The sequence below is a fragment of the Mustela nigripes genome, chromosome 4 (genome assembly GCF_022355385.1).
Source record: "Mustela nigripes isolate SB6536 chromosome 4, MUSNIG.SB6536, whole genome shotgun sequence".
Classification (NCBI taxonomy): Eukaryota; Metazoa; Chordata; class Mammalia; order Carnivora; family Mustelidae; genus Mustela; species Mustela nigripes.
This window is the reverse complement of record NC_081560.1, coordinates 187,574,540-187,597,334: the sequence shown is the minus strand read 5'-3', so window position 1 is coordinate 187,597,334 and position 22,795 is coordinate 187,574,540. Positions and strand designations below refer to the sequence as shown.

Sequence of the window (22,795 nt, the reverse complement as noted above, 5' to 3'; positions counted from 1 at the left end):
TAAAAAAATCAAATCAAATCAAATGTGCGAATATAATCTGGTTTGGAGGCGGGAATTGGAAAGGTGCACCTCTCCATAAGGTCTAAAAGTAAGGTCAAGTTTACTCATTTCATTTCACAGCGTTTTCAGCAAAGTCTTGATCTTCTGAGCATTCCTTTCTGAACTGTTGTTAGGGTCGCGTCTTTAACAGGTAAAGCTAGTCTAGGTGGTTGGCTGCTAGAATCCACTAGAATCTGCTAGAATCCACAACATCTGCGATGGTCAGAGGACAGGACCTCCTTCATGTTTTAGGGATTCTAGTCCTGACATGGAAGGCTGAGTGTGCTTCGCAGGCACGTGACATAGAGTTATAAATTAATTGTGTGATCGAGGAAGTCCCTAGGAATACCGTGCCTGCCCCTTGTTTCTGCTGGTTGGCTGTCACCACAGCAACCCCTAGCTCCAGACCAAAGTTCAGCCACTGTAAATCTTTATGACCGTATTCATAGTCCAATGTTCCTTGGGGCATTTTGTCCCCTGAAGAGCAAGCTTTTATATTTTACAAGAAGCGTTCACTCCGTTCGACTCACTTTCTAAATACTGGACTCCAAATGATAAGGTCCAAACATAATACAAAAAGATTGTTGCTTTCTTTGTTTACCAGAGGACCCCTCCTTTCCTGAGAAGATGCCTACAGCGAAGAAGACCCTGACGTTCTTATCAAGCTTTCTCACATGCTTTGGGGCGTTCATCGTAGTCTGCGCCATGCTTGGGACCCAAGAATGGGTCAGCAGCAGAATCGCCGTCAGCGACTCGTCTTCGAACGGTAGTCTCGTTATCGCCTATGGACTCTTCCGTGGGAACAGTCATCAGGAATTCAGTCATGGACTTGAGGAGTCAAAGAAGGACTTTGGAGGTAAATGTGCGGGGGGTACAGCGAGAGTGCGTGAACGGGGTAAGACTCATGTCAACCTCTGTCTGGGCCAGATAGCAGCTCCTCCAATCAATGACGTCCGCCTAAGCTCTGAGATGGGGTACAGATATGAACATGTATTTTAATTAATTTAATTAATATGAACATATATTTTAATTTTTGAAAATTCACCCGCATTATTCTTCTAGCTTCCTCGGTTCTGGTTGTGTCTGTTAGCACCGCAGTCTAGATGATTCTGGCAGACGCTCTGTTGAAGCAGCATTCCCAAGTTTACTGACAAGAAAATAATTAGCAGGAATATGGTATCCAACATAGGAGGATAGTAGGAACAGTATTTTTAGGTGTACTGACTGCAGTTTTTTATTTATTTTTTTAAGATTTTATTTATTTATGTGAAAGAGAGAGAGAGCGAGAGAGACAGCACGAGCCAGGTGAGGGGCAGAGGGAGAACCAGATGTCCCCGCCAAACAGGGAGCCTGACGCAGGGCTTGATCCCAGTACTCTGGGACCGTGACCTGAGCCGAAGACAGACGCTTAACTGAACGAGCCCACCAGGTGCCCCTAAAAGCAACATTTGTCTATTATTTAGCCCCTGGGATAGACTCTGCACGGAGCAGCATTGCATACGGAGAGACAGGAATTATCAGCCGTGACTCAGCCATTTCCTGCTGTCTTGTAATTGTGCACCATTTCCTACCGCATATAAGATGTCGTATTCAGTTTGAGTTTGAGCCTTAAACCCTGAGCAATATAGGTGTACGTCCAACTTATGAAAATTGTCTCCTAGACATCAGCAAAAGCAGCAGCTCCTCGAGCCGCGCAGTAACGCGGTCACGGTACACGCCTCCTCCAGGCCGTGCCGCGGCTCCCGGGGAATTCGAGGCGGACTCCCCCTGCAGCAACCCGAAACGGAGACTTTCAAACACGGAGTCGCACATTCAGTATGTGAAGAGCATTTGCAAAACCAGAATGTGTACTAGTTCCTGAGCCTCCAGACACACTGAAAAAAAAATTTAACTATGAGATAACAGCCGGTGAAGTTTCTGATTTTCATGCTGTCTGGTTGGAACCAGTTGGTTCCCATCTGAGCTACGTGGCTTCAGGGACAGCCCTGGTGACCTGTATCATCAGCAAAGCTCAGGGAGGCCGGGGAAGGTCTGAGCCTGGCTCTCAAGCCCTGGGGGTGGGGGGTGGGGGTGGCATGGAGATCGCAGGGAAAGGCGTAGCCTAGATCAACCCTGGGGGCGCAGGGCCAAGTGGTCCCCACGGTGCCATACGGCAGCAGGAATGAGGCACACTATTTGCATTTGCTTTGCCTGGCTCCCTACTTTTATTCTTCGTCACCGCAGAGCCACAGTCAGCTCTCTGAAGTCACTGCCCAGCGTCCAGAAGATAAGCTGCACCCCCAATCAGACAGAGTGCACCCCAATTTGCTTTGGCTGATGTCTGCTCAGGGCTCCGCAGAGCTGAGGGGACGTTCACTGCTGAGGGTTTTAGCAGTTACTGGATGAGGGACATTTGTTAACTGTTCTCTAGGATAGGGGAAAGTCAGAACTAGAGCCGGATGTACCCTGGGTTCAGCAGCTGCAGACCCGTGGATGTTCTCCCTGGAGAGCAGAACCAGAGGCTGAGGGCCAGCTGCTGCCCTGCCGGTTTCTTGGGACCGCATGGGGCTCACCTCCAATCAGAAACCGATTGTTGGCAGCAAAATAAAATCTGCATAAATGCCAGTTCCTTCCCCAACAATGATGCATTCAGGTTTCCATTTAAGACATTAACATACCAGCTTCTTGCCCAGGATGAGGTCACAATGAAAATCTCTAAAGAGGCGTGAATATCGCAAAGTTCTCCTCTATTTCTGAATAAGACTTAAGACATTGCGCCGATTTTGGCTATAGATTTTGAGATGACAGCACAGTACCAAGTGACCGAGGCTGATTTCAACATGCCAAGAGAATCCAGCCGCCAGTAGGTCCACCGGTAGGGAAGATAATCCATCAGACCTGGCAAGGAAACTCTCCCATATGTGACCAAGTTATGTGGCCAGCTCAGCCTGACCAGGAGATCTACTAGCTTCATCTGGTGGCCTCTCGGTTTGTCTAATATCCAGATAAAAAGTTACAGCCCCTTTGTCCACCAGGAAACACTTTGCTTTTGCTACTCCGAAAGTTCTGGATATTGAATTTCGGTCCAAAACATTTCCCCGGAGCAGCTGCTCCATGAGGGAGGGGCTGGGACACTGCGAGGAGGAACTGCCCGTGGCTCCTGGGCTTGGTGAATTCACCATAGCTTCCTTTAAAAAAAATAATAATAATTTTTTATTACATTATGTAAATCACCATAATCTAGAGAAAGGCGCCCCTCAGTTAAATCACACAGTGGAGGTCGCTATGACAGCAGGGAGGGGCTTCGCCCAGTCTGCCTGCCCACCCCCCCACCAGTCTCTTCTCCGCCTACCCTGCTTGCTCTCAGGGGACTCAAAATTGCACTATTGGCCCAAGGTAAAAAATAATAATAACAATAATTAGAATAGTAAATCTGTTGCAAAAATCAACTAATTGCAAGGAGACAAAGAGGCTTATTTCTTCCTTAGTATTCCTACTCACCACCTCCCCCCATATGCGTTATACTTTTCCGAGGATGAGCACCTTATTATCTGTCCCCAGAGACATGACCACCCTGGGTGATGGTGTTTAATGGGCGGAAAATGCGCTCCCCCTCCTTCTCTGTGACAGAACCCAGATAAATTTCCCAGAGGCCGGGCATGCCACCTGGCACTTCTTGGAAGACCTCAAACGCTCGGCTTCTCAGGGGCGTACTGGGGTCCACGGGTGGAGGGTTCCACCAGGTCAGGCTCCCTGATGACCAGATGCTTGAGAAGGGGAAGGCGGTTCCCACCCACCGGCAAAGCCACCGGCTCTCCCTCTAGGTTTGAGGACTGATGGAAAACCAGAGCTAGGAAGACCCTGTGGCAAGCGGCTCCTGAAGGGTTAACTCTCCAGGCACAGAAAGCCCAATGTCCAGATGACCCATTTCCGTACGCTAAGCACCGCACCCAGCACATCTTCTGCCTCCCAGCTGTGGGAGACATGGCCTCTTTCCTGAAGTTGCTAGAAGCCAGGCAATTAGTTCCAATTGTGAGGTGGTTTTCCTGATTCCAACACTTGGCCCTGAAACGGAAGGGGGAAAGAACGGAATGTATTTGCTAATTTTGTAGGCAGAGAGCAGCTGTCAGATGCTAGGGCGGCTTTATTCTGTTTCATTCTTGCTAACTTGCCCTGAATTTCCAGCTTTCATTGTCTGAGTTCTGAGCTGGGAGGGGGCTGTCATACTGTGTGGCAGGAGATTCAGATGCTGAAAAAGAATGTTAAAAGACGGCTGTTAAAATTAAGATAAACTGTTGCATTAATACAAAGAAAAGTATGAGTCAGTAGGCTCCAAATGGGCGCCCTTTTGAAAAATCGTGTGTTAGGTCTTACCAACAGTCAAAAACAAAGCCTAACCTAATCGTCACTTTCTGGTCTACTCTGAAAAAGTGGAATGTTCACCTTTTGCAAACAAACATCCATTTACAGCTTTTAATAAGTGTACAGAGCAGAAATATTCTCCAGGGCACGCCAGAGATGACATTCTCCCCACACCAAAATGTCTATTTTCTAGTTAAGTATCCAAATTATTTCTTATTGGCTAAACCCAGAGTTTATTTGGTCCCCAGCACATTTCTGGGTAGAGCTTCAGCTTTCCCCCTGGGTGGCCTGGAAGGAACAGGATGGGTGGCATGGGAAGCGGTCCTTCCTCACGGTGAGGGCTGGAAACCGTCAGACAGGTGCGTCCTGCTTCCGGCTTTTCCTTGCTCCTCTGGGGTCATGATCTGCTTGTGTCAAGACGGACGTGTGCTCCGTTAGAGAACTGCCTCGCCCTGGCATCCGCACGGTCAGCCGAAGAGCAAGAGTCTTAGCCTGAGCTCAGGGCCTTCCAAACCGCCCAGCCCACGCGGTTCCCAGAGGGCAGGTGGCCCACCGGACCCCAGCCTTCCTCGCCCAGGCCGTAGGTAGTGGCAGGCATGGGCACAGTTTTAGTTGAACTCTGTGTGCTCAGAGTTCTTCCTTGGGATGCAGCCCACAGGGCTGTGCTGAGGACTTGGCCCAGCCAGCCTGTGGGTCATTAGCAGACGTTGTGAACAGTCCAGTCACCGCTGGGTCCCTGTGAGCTGAACTTTGCTCCCAGGAGTGCCTCTCATGGAGGAGCAAAGTGTTCTCGGGCCAAGGGCGGTGACGTCATTGGGCCCACGTTGCTGGGCTGGTCGCTCCCCTCTTCTGGCCTCAGTGTTCTCCCAGGCAGGCGGTTCCCAGGGAGGCGTGGCCACGCCTGCAGGGGGCGGCTGCGGGTCTCCTGCTCTCTCCTCTTCCCACCAGTTCCCTTCCTGTGGCCTCCCGCTGTCCCCTCTCCGACAGCAGGAAATCTGCCCCCCTTCTAGAGTACTGCCGATTAAAAATAAAAATCAGAATGAAGGATCTAGATGCTCAGGCCTGGAGAGGGGAGGGAGCCGGTGCAGGTCGTGTCTGCTCAGAGCGGGGGAGCTGTGCCGCTCTGGCCCGCGTGTTTGGGGGCTGGGAGTCAGAGTCAAGTGTGCACAGAGCCAGGGACAGGTGGGCAGGAGCTTCGGAATCGTGCCTCGCAAAGCGCATTCTGGAGATGCGGGCTGCTCAGGCCTCCCTTCAGTGACAAGAGAGGCTGCGGCAGAGCAGCGCGAGGGGCCACTGAACTCCTCCCGACGGAGCAGCAGGACGCCGGGCGGATGGGAGACATGCACGTTTGGGTCCGGCACAGTGAAGAGCTTGCATTTATTTATTTATTCATTTATTTATTTGTGTGGGCAGGGCTGTTTTTTACTTTATTTATTTATTTTCTGTTTAAGTTTTAGTTATCTAGCATACAGGGAAATGCTGGTTTCTGGAGTCGAGCTCAGTGACTCATGACTTCCATAGGACACCAGCGAAGAGCTTTTAAATGACGAAGGCAACACGGCATGAAAAGGAGCACCCTCGCGAAGAGAGGGCCCCTGGCTGCCAGGACACGCGTCAGGCACAAGCTTGGCAGGTCCTCCCCTGGTGCACAGCACGTCCCGGGGTCCCGTCCAGTTCCCAGGGACCCCGTTCTTTGGAGCACTCGGGTTCAGAGTGAGAGAGAGATAAGGAGCCCCAAGCCCTGGAACAAGCCATCTTCCCTGGCCTTTCTGGTTTCTGTTCTTTCAAGCGGCTCTGCGGGGGCGCTGGAGGGGCTCCTCACTCTCTCCCAGAGGCCTGGGAAACAGGAATGGAAAGAAGGCGGCTTTTACTTTCTCCTACCGTCCTCCCCCGCCCGTCGCGGTCCTTAGGTCTCACAGTTCCCCGTGACTTTGTTGGCCTTACTGTGAAGTCTGAAGTCTTTCCCCCTGATTACTTTTGCTGTATATCATTGCGGTAAACGGTTTACTTAATGTGGTGGCAATCGCCTACTGCCCTAAAACACGGCAGCCTTTGGGGATGTTTTGTAAGTGCGTGGCTGGGGTTACAGGTAAGTGTGGGGACAGCGTGCCTCTGCCGTGTGGTCCTCTTGTGTCGTAAACACAGGAGCGAGCAGAGGAAGCTGATGCGTAGGGACGGCGGCGGGTTGTGGTTAGAAACAGGACGGCGGCAGGCGCTGGAACTCACGGCTACCAGCCCAGGGCATCTGTGTTCTGTCTGGAACAAGTGTGTATCCATGCCTGGGGCTCCTTTGCACTTAAGAAATAGGCACATTTTATAAAATGCTGTTTGAGCTCAGAAGAATTGAGCTTGGGAAGAATTCTGATCGTTTACCCACGGGTCACCTTCTGCATTTGAGCCACATGGGCACTAGGTCCTCTGATTCCAGGAAGTGACGAAGGAAGTGTGGCCGACACCCCAGGGGCACACACAGCGGTCATCTGTCTGTCCCCAAGGCTGTCTTTGTCTCCCTTCCCTCCTGGCCTTCTGTGTAATAGGTTCACCTCCGAAATCTCCAGGTGCACCAGATCCTCTCGATCGCAGGTTTTCAGTAAGTGTCCCGGAGTGGAAGCACAGCAGTGCTCCGAGCAAAGGAACACCACCCATGGGGAAGAGTAGTGATGTCCGCTGGCAGACCTCTGAGGCCGGAATGCGCAGAGGAGGGGTGCCCAGCTTTGCCGCAGCTTATCAGGAAGGGTACCCTCTTTTCTCGGGGAAATTAAAATTGGGGTGGAGAGTCAGTTACCCGAAGTCCTGTGGTTACACACATTCAAGGAGGAATGAGTACCTCAAGTTCCCACCCCTTCCTGTTCCCCCGCACACCTGCGAGGTGCCTCCTGCAATTCCTACCCCCAGTGTCCAGGCAGAGAGAGTGCAGGGGACTCCAGGGTGGCATGGTATTGCCCTCGGGTCTAGCACTGCTGTCTGCTCTTTGTGCTGCATGCTCACCACACACTGCTTTAGTTCTAGAGAAACTGAACAGTTCTTCCCAAAGAACGCTGCATTTGGTGGTTATCCTGGTCCTGGTCCTCAGTCTGTGCACGCTGCTGCTCAGCTCCGGGCTCACCTTCTACAACAGCATCAGCAACCCCTATCAGACGTTCTTGGGGCCTGTGGGTGTGTACACCGGGAGTGGACTTGGTGGTGAGTATCCCCCGGGGACACCACTGCTGACAGGCACGGCCTCTGGGTCTCTGTCCCTCTGCTGCTTGGTCCCACATGGGAACGCACACGATCCCAGGGGAGCCATGGAGATTACGCAGATTACGCAGACCTCATACTTGCCAAGTTGTGTGCCAGGGCCCGGGATTTATGTCTGCAAACCAATAGCATTTATGAAGCATCTTGGAGATAGAATTGTTTTAACTGCCTTGGTGGAGAGGCGGGCAGTGACATACGGGCTGGGTGTTAGGTGTTAAAATACATAATTATAACCGCTCTTGCTGTTGAGTGTGGAACTGTAAGGAGTTAAACGCAATGTCCCTAACTCCACGAGACATTCACTGTTGGCAACTCCTGCTGTGTTCTTAACGCCAGATCAGGGTGCAAATAGCATGTGGAAGTACACGCACACACGCGTACACATGCGCACACACACGCACACATATACACAGGCGCACATGCACCCACACACACATGCACACACACGCATACACGCACACATAATTACTCTCCTCACCTCCAAATAACAGTCAGTGTGGGTTAAAATCCAAACATGACACATCTCTGTGAATGTCCCTCAGAGAGCCACAAAGAAGGTCATTTAGAGAAACTGGGGCAACACCCTTCTTGTGGGTGACCTGTGAGCTCCGGGTGACTCTGTAGGGTGTGGCTAGCTTACTCTATTCATGCACTGGTCACGGTTGGGGTGGGGGTGCAGCGCGGGTGGGAAGCAGACCCCAGCTTCGGTCACAGTATGTGTGGCTCTCCCTGGGGCATCACAAGGCTCAGCAGCAACCGTGAGTGCCCAGAGGTGTGGCCAAGTGGGGGAGCCTCTGCCCTTGCCAGGCGGCCAGAGGTCTTCTGCTCTCTCCTGCTCTCCACCATGAAAACCTGAGCTTGAGAAAGGACGTGAAGAAGCCTGTCCCACCTATGGAATGCCTCTGAAGGTGGCTTCCTGTCTGGGCCAGGGAGAGCATTTTAACAGAGGCCAGGAACTTTCAAGCACAGGAAAGGTGGTCTGGACATTGAGGTGTCCGGAAGCCTCCAGAACTCTGGGCAGCTTGTCCTTCTGTGAGAGGTCGCCCCTGCACAAGCCCAGGGCAGGTGGTGGGAAGAGATCCCCAGTCTCTGTGCTGCGGCCGTCCGCAGTGCGGCCCTGCAGAAACATCTGGCTCCCAGGGGAGGGGCGCCCTGCCGGTAGCACTTGGCTTTCTGGAGAAGATTTGAGAGCCAGCCCCAGGTGGCAGGGATCAAGGGAAGTCTGTGCCACTCACTCCTCAAAGGGGGATACTTTTAGGGGTGCAATTCCTCACTATTCATGCAGGCGAGCGGTGGGACCTGGGACCGCAGGTCTGGCCACATGGCACGGGGCTCCTAGGCCTGAGGAGGTGGTGTTGGGCTGGAGAAGCTGCATCCATACACGACTTGCGATTTCCTTTCTTTCTGTGGTTTTATGACTGGTGGTAAAAACAAACAACCTGCCCCTGCCCCCAGTGCACTGGGGACCCGCGGTGGGCCAGTCACAGCAGTGCTGTGGGGCGCGCTGACCGCCCAGATGCACCGGGGTCAGGATGACGGACTTGGTTACGAACTCAGACATCCTCCCCCCAAGGCCAGGTCCTTTCCCCAAACTATTTCTAGGATCATAGCTCACCTCAGTCAAACCAAAGGCAAGACTCCTCGGCACTCTGCCAGGGTTAAAAATGGATTACTTTAATTTTTGCTCATATAATTAAGCAGCTAAAGAAAGCAGCAGCTTCAGGTACGGCTGGATCTTGGCCCACGCAATCAGCACTCTGATTCCCTTTGGTGCTTGTCTCTTGATTTTCCCAGTGGTCTCTCTGGGGTTAAGCAGAGGTGACAGTGTCCTGAGGCTTCAGGAGCTCCCCCTGCTGCCAAAGAGCCCCCTTTATCCCTCTGTAAATCCCCCGTCCCAGAGAGCCAGGGAAGCCACAGGGAGAGGCAGCCACAGGGGCTGAGGTCAAGTGTCAGCGGCGGCCCCTCCGACTCAGATCAAAGTCATGCCCGTCCCACTGCAGAGAAAAGTGTGTAACCCTGTGTTCACCCTGCCCCTTTGTGACTAACCTTTTTATGAGAAATTTCACAAGAGCATAATGAAGGATAGTTAAGGAGGAAGAGATGCATAAAGCATCAGAGGAAGGGGCTCTTGTACGTCCAAATTATCGAGAAGTAAAACCGTCACCCTGAACACAAAAATCTGTCATCAAGGACAGTAGGAGGGTTCTCCTCACCCAAAAGCCCTCACGTCAGGGCCTTTGGAGGATTGGGAAAAGTCTCCGGGTGCGGGCGATGGCCGCACGTTGACCCCAGCATACCTCTCCAGTCGTGGGTAAATATTCTCCGAGATGGGCAACCATCCCCTCCATCAGTCTTGGAACATTCCATCAGCTCAGAGAACACCCCGTGCCCTCTGACCACCGCCGCCTCTCCGCTGCTAGCCCAGCCCCATTCCAGCCAACCTCGAACCTGCCCTTTGCCTTGGTTAGGCTGATCCCCTTTGGAAGGGGAGGGATACGGTCCAGAGAAGCCCCGGGGGCCGTGGGGCTGGATCCGCGGAACCGGGCTCTCTCTGACTCCAGAACTGTGTTCTCCAGCTGGGCCAAGGTGACTGTCCAAAGTCACTACCAAGACACACTCTCCGGGGGAGGACATTATGAAGAATAAACAAAAGGAAGAGAAGACAATTAGACAATTAACAAGTTCTCTTCTCACACAAGTTTAGCAAAGAGACCCTTCCTGGTTAGACGCCACACTCCACTGTGAGCAGAATGAATGTCCAGGCTCTGAGTCAGTGTCTGAGGCTCTCCAGGGTGGTCTCCTCCTCTGTAGTCGGTGCTCAGGACCCTCAGAGAGGCTCCCCAGGGGCCAGGTCCTGTCTCAGGGTCCCAGGGGCTCTGAGTTCACAGCCCACCCCACCCCGGGGTGTCTTGCATGGACTGCCTCTTCTGTTTGCAGTGCTCTGTCCTTCGAGTCTTGTCACCCACCCAGTCCTCTCTAGAAAGCTTGATTCTCCTGTCTTCTCATTCCCAAGTTCATTTCACACATCCCCTGCCATAAGGACTTGAGCCATATGTCTGTTCTTGGCCGGACGCTGCCCTCAGTCTTTAGCGGTTCGTGCCTAGAATCTAGCTCCGGTCTTACACTTGCTTTGTATTCCAATACCTAGACAACAGTAACCCCCGTGTAGAGATTCCATGCGTGCCCACAGAGCACAGGTTCCTTTAGAATGTGTCCACAGGTTTCTTTAAGAAAGAAAGTGACATTAAAAAAGATATCACCGTATAATTTACGAGACTGAATCTTCTTTCCAGCTTTCTTCATTTTCGTGGCCATGATACTGTTCGTGGGGAACACACAATCCAACCATCTCTCGGAAGACCTGGCCCGGACGCTGTACCCATTGTATCCGGCGGCCGCCTACGGAGTTACGACCCACAGCTACGGGTACTCGTTCTGGCTCACGCTGCCTGTCATTCTTCTAAGTATTGACTCCGTGGCCATCGTTGTTTTCTACCAGAAAGCCAGATACCAGCGAAAGCAGGAGCAGAGAAAGCCCATGGAATGTGCTCCGAGAGATGGAATTTTATTCTGAATTTGACGTTTTGTTGTTTAGTTGTTAGGTCTATTCTATTGTACGTCAGCTCTGGCGCGGTGACTGGCTCGCTTGTCTGGACAATCAGCAAGGTTAAGTGCGGCCCTGGTTGACTGCCACTTTGTGATCGTTTTGTATCTCATGACGCCCCATAAATGATGTCACCCTGCAAAGGGTTCTTCCCACTGGGGTGGGAAAGATGAAGGGGGAATCTCTCCAGTCCACGCAGCATTCAGCGTGGTAGAATGACCCCAAGGCTATGGAACCCCCCCGACCTGGTCCCACTCTCTAAGACAATAAAGGTTTGTGGCTTATACCTTTCCTTTAAGTAGCTCAGAGCACGTGAGCCCCTAGCACCTCTTTCTCCTCAGGAGGGACCAGGTACTTTTATTCCGCTGTATGAATGAAGACTCCAGGTACAGAGAGACTCAGAACTCATCTACCCAGGACAAGGTGTTGGAGGCAAAAGGTGGGCGAAAGTCTGGAATAAACACCCTGGTCTTTTGGACCCCTGGTTCCTGACATAATCCAAACCCAGTGGTGGGTAGAAGTGCTGACATATGACCTTCAAACCTATTTTTGAGGTTCCAAGGAGCAGATTTTGGTATGGAAGAGAGGAGGAAGTGAGAAGATTTAAGACAAAAATTATAAGCCTATAGCCTTCACACTAGGGAGGCTAAATGTATTTTTAGTTTAAAAGCTTTATGGTAAGATAGTCAAAAGGGAAATGTAACGTTGCAATGAGTTCTAGGAATAAGCCTTTGCTGTGGACATGGTAGAGTTGGCCGGAGTCGATCAGCCATCAGCGAATGTCAATCCGGCCAGAGGTCTAGAGCACCGGGTTTGCAGTGAAGGCTGGGCAGATGGAGAACACAGCATCACAGATGCTGGGCTGCCTGCTAAGAACGGGTGGGTCAGACTGGTTTGCAGACTCAAAAGAACTCAGTGGGCCACCAGGAAAATTTTGAAGACCTCTGGAATGGATTAGACCTACTTGGCCAGTAAGATACACTTCCAGATAGTCCCCTTGAGGATCTTTTGTGATTGACTGTCCCACAAGTCAGCCCAGTTGAACATTGACAGGATTCTGAAATCATGACCCGTCATGTCTTGATTGAACCAAAGTCAAACGGAGCAGAAATTTAGTGTAATTTACACTCTTAGTGTAACTTACAAAGCAGCTGCTCTTTTTGATGGAAAGATCTTTATGAAGCTATTTGGGATTCACAACTTCTTATCTACTATTTTTAAACAATCTGTCTTAGAATTAATATTCTTCATTCAAGAAATGCCCACCGAACACATCTGATGTGATTAGCCGTGTGCTAATGCGGCCGGGCTTACTGTGGAGAAGTCAAGACAAGCATTCCAAGAGCAGCTGTTAAATTCCACATCAAACAGGGACTTAGTCACCAGACTGTGCTCATCCTCTGAAAGGTCAGTCCTCTCTAAACGCCCACCCCAAAGTCAAGGTCACTCTAACAAATTAACTTGTTGTGAAACTTGGAACCTATTAAAATTATGATTCTCAACAGTGAAAATAGTTCTAAATCCTTTGAGGCTAAAAACATTTATGTTCTTTGAAGTTTGCATTTTGGATCCGATTTTGATAGTGTGGGAAAGTAATAGAAAAGGAAACGGGTATGGGTGACAACCCGTGCAAATGATCGCTGAGTAGGCCGGGGCTCACACCCCGGGTTAGTGCAAAGGACACTACAAGATACAGAAAACACGTTTACTTGTCTCAGTCTGAGCGGCCTCGGTTTCTTTAGGGCACAAACTGCCTCAATCCTTATTCCACAGGTGACCTTTAAGGAACCACTCAGAACAGCTACAGGGAAGTACGTGTCACAGTTCTGGGGATGAGGAGCCTAACTCTCTCTTACTGTGTCTGAAGGTAGAAGGTCATGAACCTGTGTGTGTGCGTAACTTAGAAATTCTGTTAAGGAAGAACAAAGTTTGCAGACTACTCAGAGACACAGACGTGACTTCATAGAAGTACATTACCTTTGCTGTAGTGGAACCACGTAAAACACTATTTTCAAAGTCCCAACTATTCTGTGGAATTAGAGTGTTCTAGCAGTCATGATATGACCCACTAATCAACCCATGTGGCCCTATTACAATGAGCTGGATGACAAGGTTCATCCACATTAGCAAAATAAATAAACCTTATAGAATATTGTGCTCTAAGATTTTGCAAGAACACAGGGTCTATGATGATAATTCTGGAGAAAGTCATTCTCTACACTCATGTCCATGTGGTTAATGCCCCACCCCCATGAGCTGATGTTGGCAAAGCCCGACGGGAAACAGGGATACCCTCCAGGTAAGCTCTGCTGCCACTATGGTCATTTTATTTGGTCACCTCAAAAATACCCTGTGGAGGAAGCAGGGCAGGAAGCGTTGTCTCCTCGGATGTGACATTTTTCGGGGTCTCCATGGCGATCCAGCAGCCGGCCCCACACGGCTGTATCGTCGTGGTACTCCTGTGAGTGACCCAGGGCCATCGAGGTAGACCTATCAGCGGCCTTCTGCCCCCGGGGGCTGCTCGTGCTCTTGGAAGTCCTGCAAGCCCGCAGATGCTGCAAAGGGCAGGCAGGCACCAAGCAACACTCCGGAGCAGGTCCTCCTGCCTGTGCCTTGTCCGCCGGGGACCATGGTGCTCCTTCAGTGAAACCCGCCACCGAGCAGACTCGGAGCCGGGTTCTTAGCTGCCTGGTCCAGGGTCTCTCTGAAAACAGCCTGAATAAGGACGTGGGCACGTCGCGTGTGGGGACGGACGGCTCAGAGGCAGGAGCCTTTCTGGTTTCTGGAATTGCAGCACGGAGAGACCTTGGTCCCTGAACCGCACACTTTGCCTTCCTGACCCTGGCACCCAGCACCCCCCACCCTGCCGGGGGAGCGGCGGGCAGATAAACCCTTCGGCCGGGCGTGTGGAAGGCGGATCCCTCCATCACAGCCCTGTTCCCCGTCCTCCAGGGCCAGCCCCGTCGCGGCCCCTTCTGAACGTCTGTTTGTTTTCTCATGACTAAAAAATAAAACATAAGTAATAGAAATGACCTTCGGAGTCGGACGGAGAGGCAATGCTGGAGGCCGGCTGCCGGCGGTGGGGAAGGTACTTCACCTCCGAGAGCGTCATTCTAATCATCCGTGAGAGGGGCTGACAAAAGCAGGACTGGCTCTCAGGTTGAAGCAAGGGATCTGACAAGGTATGCAAAGGGCTCCCGGGGCCCGAGACCTCGCGGCCGTCCTCCTCCGTCGCGGACCCTTCAGTACGTAAGTGCCACCATCACGTCTGAAGGGGAGCTCACGCTGCCACCCTGAGCTACTGCAGGCCCCACGACTCTCTTACTCTGTCGATGAGGAAGCAACAAACAACGCAGACCCAGGGAAGTTAAGAAACTTGACCAAGCATCCAAGGCCGGCAGGTGGCCAAGCAGAGGTCAAAGCAGGCCCCGGACACCTCTTCTTTTTTGCCTGTATTTAACTCAGTTCCACGAGCTTTGTTCACATCAGGCTGGTGGCCCAGGCGTGCAGGGTGGCAGGTGTTGGGGGGTGCCCACAGGGACAACAGTGGGAAAGCAGTGTGGTTCCCAGAGAAACGAGCCTCCTGGGTGTGCCCAGCACGTTTCTTTGCATGTGGGAGTCCCACGGTGGGTCTGATTGGCTCAGAACCCAAAGGAGTGGCTGGCTGGCTCCAGCACAGGGCGCGAACCTTCCGCAGGGCTGGGCGCTAACCCCAGGTGGGGCGGGTGGGCTGTGGGGGGACAGGACACGCCCGGAGAAGCCAGCACATCCTGCGGCCAAGGGACTTTGTGCTCCTAAAAATAGAAAGAGGTTCAGTTTACTCATGATGACCAGGGTCACAGACTCCTACAGCTGTGCTCAAGGAGGAACTGAGAGGTAGGAAGCCTGACACATGGCATGACCGGAGCGGGAAGCCCCAAGAACGCCCACATTCTGTTCCTGTTCCCCATGCTCTTCCCGCGGCGTGTTCTCACCCAGCCCAGTGACTGAAAATGAATCATGCCGGCAGAATGTCTGACAGCCTCCTACTAGGGCCACAAGGCACCCGTGTTTGTGCCGGCCTTCGGGTCCGCTTTCCAAAAGCTTTCATTGTTTCGTCAGAAAGAAAAATTCAGGTAGAAGTGCATTTCCTTTTATGACTCAGAGTTTTAAAGACGCTGCTTGAAAAGGAAGGCTCCTCCTACCGCCCACCTCGCTCCTCACCAAGAGGGTTCGACTTTAAAGTTTAACCTTGACCCTCTGTGAAATGCTCTGCTGGTCGGGTTATGCGGCAGCACGCTACTTCAACAAAGTGTTCAACCGGCAAGTCACTCTTGCAGAAGGGGGCGGGGGGTGCAGACTCTCTAGCTCCACACAGCAAGGTGGGGCTCAGGGAAGACTGGGCCAGGGGCTCTGGGGTCTGCAGGAGCAGCAGCCGCAGCAAACATGACCGTCAGCGTGACTGTCTCCCAGTGTGCCCTCCCCCAAAGGCTCTCCACAAGGCTCCACTGGATCCTCACAACAGACGCATGGGTTGGTTTATAATTAATCCCATTTTTTAGGCAACTGGGAGAGGCTGGGCAGAAATTGCATCCTGGAGCCTCAGCCCAGGTCTCCTGAGAGGTGCACGTGGCTGGGACCAGTCATCTTATGGGGCGCCGCGCCTGCACAGGGAAAGGCTGCAAGAAGTCTCAAGTGCACCTCCCACCATTAGAGCTTGGCCTCCACTGGGCGTCCCCCAGACATGTGGCATTTAGGGTGACCGAGTCTGCTGGATTCTCCAAGTGTTTAATTGGGTAATCATTCACCTTTTGATAAAAAATTTAACCATTTTCACTACACACTGCGTGTAATCTTGATTTACTTACGGTAAGACTCACCTCTTGCTGATGGCCCCATCCCCGTTGTGAGCAAGGATTAAGGATTCTGTTGAAGGCGGGCAGGATAGTACAGAACATGCTTCTGTGTTAACAGACGGAGGTTTTAGTGAAGACGCAGCGCACAGATATTTACTGAAGGTTTTGTTGACGTAAGACGCGGAGCAGGAGCTCAGGACCCTGCAAGGCACGATGGGTTTGGAGCTTCAGTGCCGCTGGACAGACGGACAAGTGTGCCATCACAAGGTGGCTTTCGAAGCAGAAGCTCTGAGTGTTGCGGGAGCATCCCGATGGAGACCAGAAGGCTTCCCCACACTCTGTGACCTTAAGCAAGGACAGCAACAGACTTTGGAAGGGATCTAACCCAAGCTGCCAGTCCCCTGGAGGAGTCGGGGGAGCTGGAACATGGTGAGCTAAGGCACTACTTCGTCTCTGCTTCCTCACTGGAAAAATAAAAATAACATGGGTAGAAGAAGATTTAGGAACCTCTAATTTTTTTTTTTTATTTCATGGAGTTGATTTTTTAAAGACACACTTATAAAAACACCAAATGTGGTCGGGTCAAGTTTTCAAATATGGAGGACTCCTGGAACAGGTGTGCTCCAGAGAATGTTCCTGTAAAATTTTAGTTTCACGAATGCTCTCATTCCGCAAGGGACATAATGAGCCTACGCGGTGGGATCTCACTGTCCTTCCCAGTGTGCTTGTCCTCTTCAGCTTTTGCCTAACAAAAACGATGAATAAATGAATGAACAACAATTGACAGGATGTGAAAAGCTCATTTTATGCTCCAGAGGAGGGGATCTTTGAACAACAACAACAACAACAAAAAGAGAGTTTGTTTTCCAGACTCTTCCTTCATTTTTCACGTTTGCTTAGACACCAAGAGCTAGTGGTACATGTGCTGTTGAGAAACTCCAGGGTCATCCCTCTGGGAGCTCCCTGGCTTTTTACTGAGCATCCCAACCCACGGACATCTCACGGCCAGCTCGAAATGCAGCTTCTTGGCAAGCCCTTCATAGCTCCTCTCTGACCAAGTCAATCAATGCCACACCAACTTAGAAACAGCCAAGTCCAGTGTCACTCAATGTCAAGTATCCAGCTTAATGCCTCCACGAAAATGTGTCCATCATGGACATGTCCAATCAAATAGAAACTTGCACAGAGCTTTGGCAGCAAGTTAGGTGAAGCATCGTCTCTGGAGAGGGTTGTATAGGTTGTGGCATTGAAGACCCTGAAAAGCTTTTGTTTGCTTGGGTTGATTCTGCCAATATTTACATTAGAAATTAAAATTATTATAAGTATTCACAAAAATATTTATTTATTTAAAAAATCAATAAACAGGGATGCCTGGGTGGTTCAGCTGGTTAAGCATCTGCCTTCAGATCGGGTCTTGATCCTGGCGTCCTGGGATCACGTTCAGTGCCGGGTTCCCTGCTCAGCAGGAAGGCGGCTTCTCCCTGTCCCTCCCTGCACTTATACTCTCTCCCTCGCACTCTTTCTCTCAAATAAATAAAATCTGTAGAAGGAGAAAAATAGAATCAATAAACACATTATATGCTAATGTATTTTAATGAAAAATGTGAAAAATTTAAAAAAAAAGCATGAATTTCATCAGTATTTGGCTTAATAAGAAGACAGCTAGTCTCTAATGTTTGCTCTTTCTTCCATCTGTCATGACGAGTTATTTTGAACCCGAGCACGCATAGAGATATAGTCGGAGAAGGGAGGAGTATTTTAATGGTCTTTTTAGAAAACCACAGATATCCTTTTTTGATACTACACCAAAACTCGATAAAAGGTCATTGCTTCAAAGTCAGTTGTGATGTAAAATCTGAAACCACATGAGCCAATTTTTCCTTCTCTGTTACATGCAAACATTGGTCTCTTGTGCTATGAAAGAACCACTCAGCCATGCATGACTTTTTAACACCAAATAGTGATCACTTAAAAAAAATACCATTCACTGAATTACGTGGATCTTCCAAAAGTTGATAAATTCATTATAAACATGGAAAAATCACTTTTATAAATGCTGCCACCAATTTCATCAGAAAAATCTGTAAGTATTGGGGAGTTAGTGAGTTCAGCTTGGCAGATATTATGAGTTTTCCAAAATTCCCATCCTTACTTGAAAGCTCAAATTTTATCATTGGCAACAAATACTGTCAGTTGTTTTCCTTGAAGTGACAGACTCCCTTTATTCATTTTGGAGAAAATGTTGCCAAGTACGCAATGCTGAATAACCACAGTTTGTTAGTCGTTCATCCAAACAAAAATGGAGTCCCATGGAAAAGGCAGCAGAGCTCGCAATTCAACAAATCACACAACGCACACAGGGATTCTAGTGCAGTTGGATGCACACACCTTGATTTGGGCTGAGGTGTAAGCAATTTGACCCACCACTGCTTTTCTATCATCAGCTCGAGTATCAACACAGTTTAAAAAAAAAATGGCAAATAACATCTTACTATTATCACGAAAATGGTTCTGACCTCATAGACCCCACGCGGGAATCTCAGGAACCACCAGGAGTCTGGGACCACTCTTCGAGAACTGCCTCTGTAGATATTTCCCATCAAAGCTCTGCCATTCGATAACAAGTGAGTTGACTAAAATTATTAGATACATGTCACACACCTGATTTTGGTCTTCCATTGATTAGGTTTCAGTGTGAGACTGATCTGAGAGTTGAAGTGTTCTGAATCTTTAAGACAATCTTCTATCTAGTTTGTTGCTATTCACATCCCAGTGGGTAAGTAAGTGTCTTTGAGCCTTTGGGCAAATGCCCCTTCCCTAAAAGGTGGTCCATGGAGACCAGTCAAGAATCTAAGTTTTGGAGATTAGATCTCCAAAAGCGTTGAAGAGTTGCCCATTGATTTAGAGAAAACCAGCTCATTACTTCAACATAGAAACGTGAAGTCAACATCTCCAATTGGTCTGGGTGCATCCAGTCTGTGGGGCCTGGCCGCCATCGGGTGGGTTCGCTCCACGACATTGTCAGTCCCTGTGTGTTTACCAGCCCAAGGCTGTGCTCTGTAAAGTAGAATTAACTTTCTTTTTGAGGGCTTTGGGATGTTTTTACAAAAATTCATATTGTTGCAAAGTATTTACAGTCAACACTCCTTTGTCTTAAAGAACCTGCCTGGAATTAATGGGAAGCGTACGGAGTGATGGAGTGATGTAGAAATCAGCCGTGCCTCACATGTGGAACCTGATTTTAGGCTTTAAAATCACAAGCCAGTTTCTGTTGGAGCGGATGATTCCTCTGGGAGGTTCATCCAAAGACCTTCTAGCCTGAGATTTTCATTGGAACTTGAGAGAAATCTTCTTCCAGAATGTTGTCTGAAGCCTCTGGCTTCTGTAAGCTTCGTTTTAGGTCAAGGTAATCCATAATCTCCTTTATTTCTATCTTTAAATGCAGGAAATGAAGAAAACAAAGAAAGGATCGTTTTAGGGACTCCTCAAAAGGCAGAAAATATTTTTAATGAATCTGGGTTGGGTTCGGAGTCTTTTGGCCCCTTGAACTTGGACATCTCAGCCTCCAGCTGTGCAAAGCCAGTGTCCACTCTTCCAGCCCCTAAGTCTGTCGCACTTGGTGGCAGCAACCATAGTTGACCACGGGGACTGTGGTCACCGCTCACCGAAGGAGCCACGGGGAGCTTGAGCAGAAGGCAGGCTCAGAGGTAACTATATTCCATCAACACCAAAAGGTAAGTAGCAGCAGGTGCAGAAAAGCACTGAACTTGCCTGTGACTCTTGACTGGGGTGGAGGGGAGAGGCAAGAAGCTAACCCCAGGCGCGTATCCTCCAAGTGAGGACAGATTGTAGTGAAGAAGGAAAAAGAACAGTCCATGCAGGTAGACAGTCAACAGCATATGCTAGCTCTGGAGCCTGGCACGTACTCCCCTGTGTCACTTAGAAGACACCTGGCTGCTGTTATCTGTCCCCATGACTCAGCCCCGGTTCAGGGAGGGCGGCTGGTGTCCAGGTCAGGAGAAGAGAGATAAAGCCTTTCAAAGACCATTGTTCGAGCTGTGAGCATGTGAGGAGGGCAGAGCACAGGGCTTGTGCCTGCCTGAGCCCAACGTGGGAAGAAAGAAAATCCAGCAAGAGCTTCCAAAAGAGACTGGAATCTTGATCATGACCAGCTAGACATGAGGAGAGAGAGCCACAATTTTTGTAGGACCAAGATACCAAGGGTGGTGGCAGGGGAAGCATTTTCCGTTCATCGTGACTACTGCAAGTCACCTTAGCAATGTGCTGACCAGAGGTGCGCAGAAAGCCCGTCAGTCCATGTGCTGCTTATCCCTGGGAACTTCTGCTCCGAGGAACAGTCCTGCTTCCTTGCCTAAGACTTACTGTCAAAGTACTGTCACCTGTACTTTGGGACGACCACAATTGGCCTAACTTCACCCAGATGCCTGATGCTCTGATGCCCTTCCACCGGAGTCAGTAGGAGACCGGGCTGGAGGAGCAGCTGTAGCATGGCTGTCCCTGGTGGTGACACTGGCGTCTGGCTCCCCACGGAAGGGACCCACAGTGCCCATGTGTCCCTCCTATGTGGGGACTCGGGGGAAGGTAGCAGTGTGGGCCAACGCTCTCCTCATAGGACCTGCCTGGCGAGCACTCACCGCACCTCCCCGAGATAACATATCAGCTCCAGATGATTGGGAAAGTGCCCAGGGACGGCCTTCACTCTGCCTCCTGCACGTGCACAGACGGAAGCCCCGGGCCCACGGAAGTCCCACTCCCAGGCAGCTGGAACAGCAGGCCCTGCGCTGGGCAGGCTCTCAGGGGGTCTGCAGCTCGTGTCCTCTGTCCCCGCTGAGGCACCTCAGGTGGGAGGCGATGGCCGTTGTCCAGCTGAAGGCAGACAGTGGGGCCAAGAGTGTTCTTTGGAACAAATAAATACACATAATGAAGAGAAACAAGAGGTTTTTTTCTAAGTGTTTTTGCCAGCTTTGGCACTCACACACAGGGAGCAGGAGAGTTGGGTGCGGACCATCTGGAATTTGGGGCTCTGCAGCCCTGAGGGTGAGCCTGGTTCTGTCCTCGAGAGCCTGTGTCCCAGCCACATCCCTGGGAGGTCCCCAAGGGATGCCCCGGAATCCCCTCATGCTGGCCCTATCTCTTCATCTGGGAAGAGGGGCTACGAGCAGGCCCTCCTCAGACCGTTGTACGTTGTACAAGGCTCCATGGGGCGGTCCCTGGGGAGGCCTGGCCCACGGCCAGCCCCTGACGCGGCAGGCCTATTGTTAGCAGCGTACGCAGTCCTGAGAAACCACTGCGGCTCCCATGTGAATCAGCCCCAGCCCTCCCCGCCGCTGACTCACTTCCAGAAGGGTCTCCGTCGGGAGGAAGGAGGGAGGAGAGCGCCGGACGCAGGGCTGGGGGGGGGCCGGGGCTCTGAGGGCCGTTGGGAGCCCAAAGAGGGGCCGATGGAGGAAGGTGGAAAACCATAGCGCTGACTCCTGATTGCCGAAGACCAGCCTCCAGAGGGTCCTCCCTCCCTCCACGCCTGTGGTTTGGGGCAGGCCTTGGGGCCGGCGGGGGTGGGGGGCGGGAAGCAGGGCAGAGACGCAGCCGCAGGTGCTCCTGGGCCCTGCAGGGCCCTCACTGAGCTTCCTCCCTGCGTGAGGAGGAACCAGGGCAAGTGTGAGGAACCGGCTCACACCCCAGCTTCTCCACGGGCAGTGCATCATTCCGCTTTTCTGGGCGAGGCAATGCAGAAGCACTCTGTAAAGCAGAGCGTAAGCAACCCAGTTTCAGACACACAGACACACAGACACACAGACAATACAGACAATAAATGTGCCCAATGCCCCTGCTCCCACCACTTCGAATTCAAGATGTTGGAAGACTTTACCTGACATCACTCATCCCCAGGAAGACGCAAACCAAAACCACAGTGAAATACCACTTCATACCCCCTCGTCGGGCTGGAATCCAAGGGCCAGAGAGCAGGAGGAGCTGGAGAGGATGCGGAAGGGTCGGAATCTGTAGGCGCTGCCAGTGGGAACGCCAAACGGGGCAGCCACTTCGAGAAACAGTCCGGCAGCTGCTCAGACAATGAAAGAGAGTCACACACAAGCCAGCAAACCCGGCTGGGCGGCCACCCCAGAGAACTGAAAGCCCACGTCCACGTGGAGACTCGTCTGTGCATGTCCGTGCAGCATCCTTTGTCAAAGCCAGACAGAGGAAACGTCTAACTGTCCGTCGGGTGACGAACATATAAACAATGTCACCAGCCACACAATGGAATGTGCCCAGGGCCACAGAACGGAAGGAAGTTCTGAAGCCGCGTACGACATGGATGGGTGGTAAAAACATGCTGCTTGGAGAAACAAGCCAGACACCAAAGCCCGTAGATGCTGTAATTCCACTCCTGTGAGATGTCCAGAATCGGGAAATCGGGAACAGCAGAAAGGGCTTGCTTAGAGCCGAGAAGGGGAGCGGGAGAACCGGGCAGCGACTGCTGAAGGGGGCAGGGCTCTTACTGAGGACATGGGAGTGTCCTAAAATTGACCATGGTGATGGTTGCGCCTCTCTGGGAACAGGCTAAAAACCACCGAACTGAGGTGCCCAGGGGGGCTCAGTCAGTTCAACGTCTGCCTTCAGCTCTGGTCATGATCCCAGGGTCCTTGGATCGAGCCCCGCATCGGGATCCCTGCTCACTGGGGAGTCTGCTTCTCTCTCCACCCCACCTGTGCTC

General features: G+C 51.2%; 2 protein-coding genes across 2 annotated transcripts; one reads left to right on the top strand and one right to left on the bottom strand.

The window, feature by feature from the left end:
* The first annotated feature begins 484 nt into the window (after positions 1-484).
* CLRN3 (clarin 3) lies at positions 485-11,510 on the top strand. Its single transcript, XM_059398809.1, has 3 exons — positions 485-895; positions 7,384-7,563; positions 10,914-11,510. Exons 1-3 carry the CDS (start codon positions 667-669, stop codon positions 11,192-11,194), a joined length of 690 nt encoding a protein of 229 aa, XP_059254792.1. The 5' UTR covers positions 485-666; the 3' UTR covers positions 11,195-11,510.
* A 96-nt stretch (positions 11,511-11,606) lies between these two features.
* On the bottom strand, positions 11,607-22,413 carry LOC132016499 (uncharacterized). Its single transcript, XM_059397764.1, has 5 exons — positions 21,950-22,413; positions 21,417-21,819; positions 18,576-20,976; positions 16,084-16,260; positions 11,607-15,018 (listed from the first exon to the last, which is right to left on the bottom strand). The coding sequence occupies exons 1-3, from the start codon at positions 22,411-22,413 to the stop codon at positions 20,776-20,778; spliced, it is 1,068 nt and encodes a 355-aa protein (XP_059253747.1). The 3' UTR covers positions 11,607-15,018; positions 16,084-16,260; positions 18,576-20,775.
* Between the last annotated feature and the right edge of the window lie 382 nt (positions 22,414-22,795).

Excerpts from the sequence above, each read along its gene's own strand:
- CLRN3 (XM_059398809.1), top strand. The coding sequence starts at position 667 with ATGCCTACAGCGAAGAAGACCCTGACGTTCTTATCAAGCTTTCTCACA. Across the intron at positions 896-7,383 it reads GTCAAAGAAGGACTTTGGAG|TTCTAGAGAAACTGAACAGT; the intron begins GTAAATGTGCGG and ends ACACTGCTTTAG. Across the intron at positions 7,564-10,913 it reads CACCGGGAGTGGACTTGGTG|CTTTCTTCATTTTCGTGGCC; the intron begins GTGAGTATCCCC and ends TCTTCTTTCCAG.
- LOC132016499 (XM_059397764.1), bottom strand. The coding sequence starts at position 22,413 with ATGTTTTTACCACCCATCCATGTCGTACGCGGCTTCAGAACTTCCTTC. Across the intron at positions 21,820-21,949 it reads CTGGGGATGAGTGATGTCAG|AGTGCTTCTGCATTGCCTCG; the intron begins GTAAAGTCTTCC and ends TCTGCTTTACAG. Across the intron at positions 20,977-21,416 it reads CGACGGAGACCCTTCTGGAA|AACACTCTTGGCCCCACTGT; the intron begins GTGAGTCAGCGG and ends TTTGTTCCAAAG.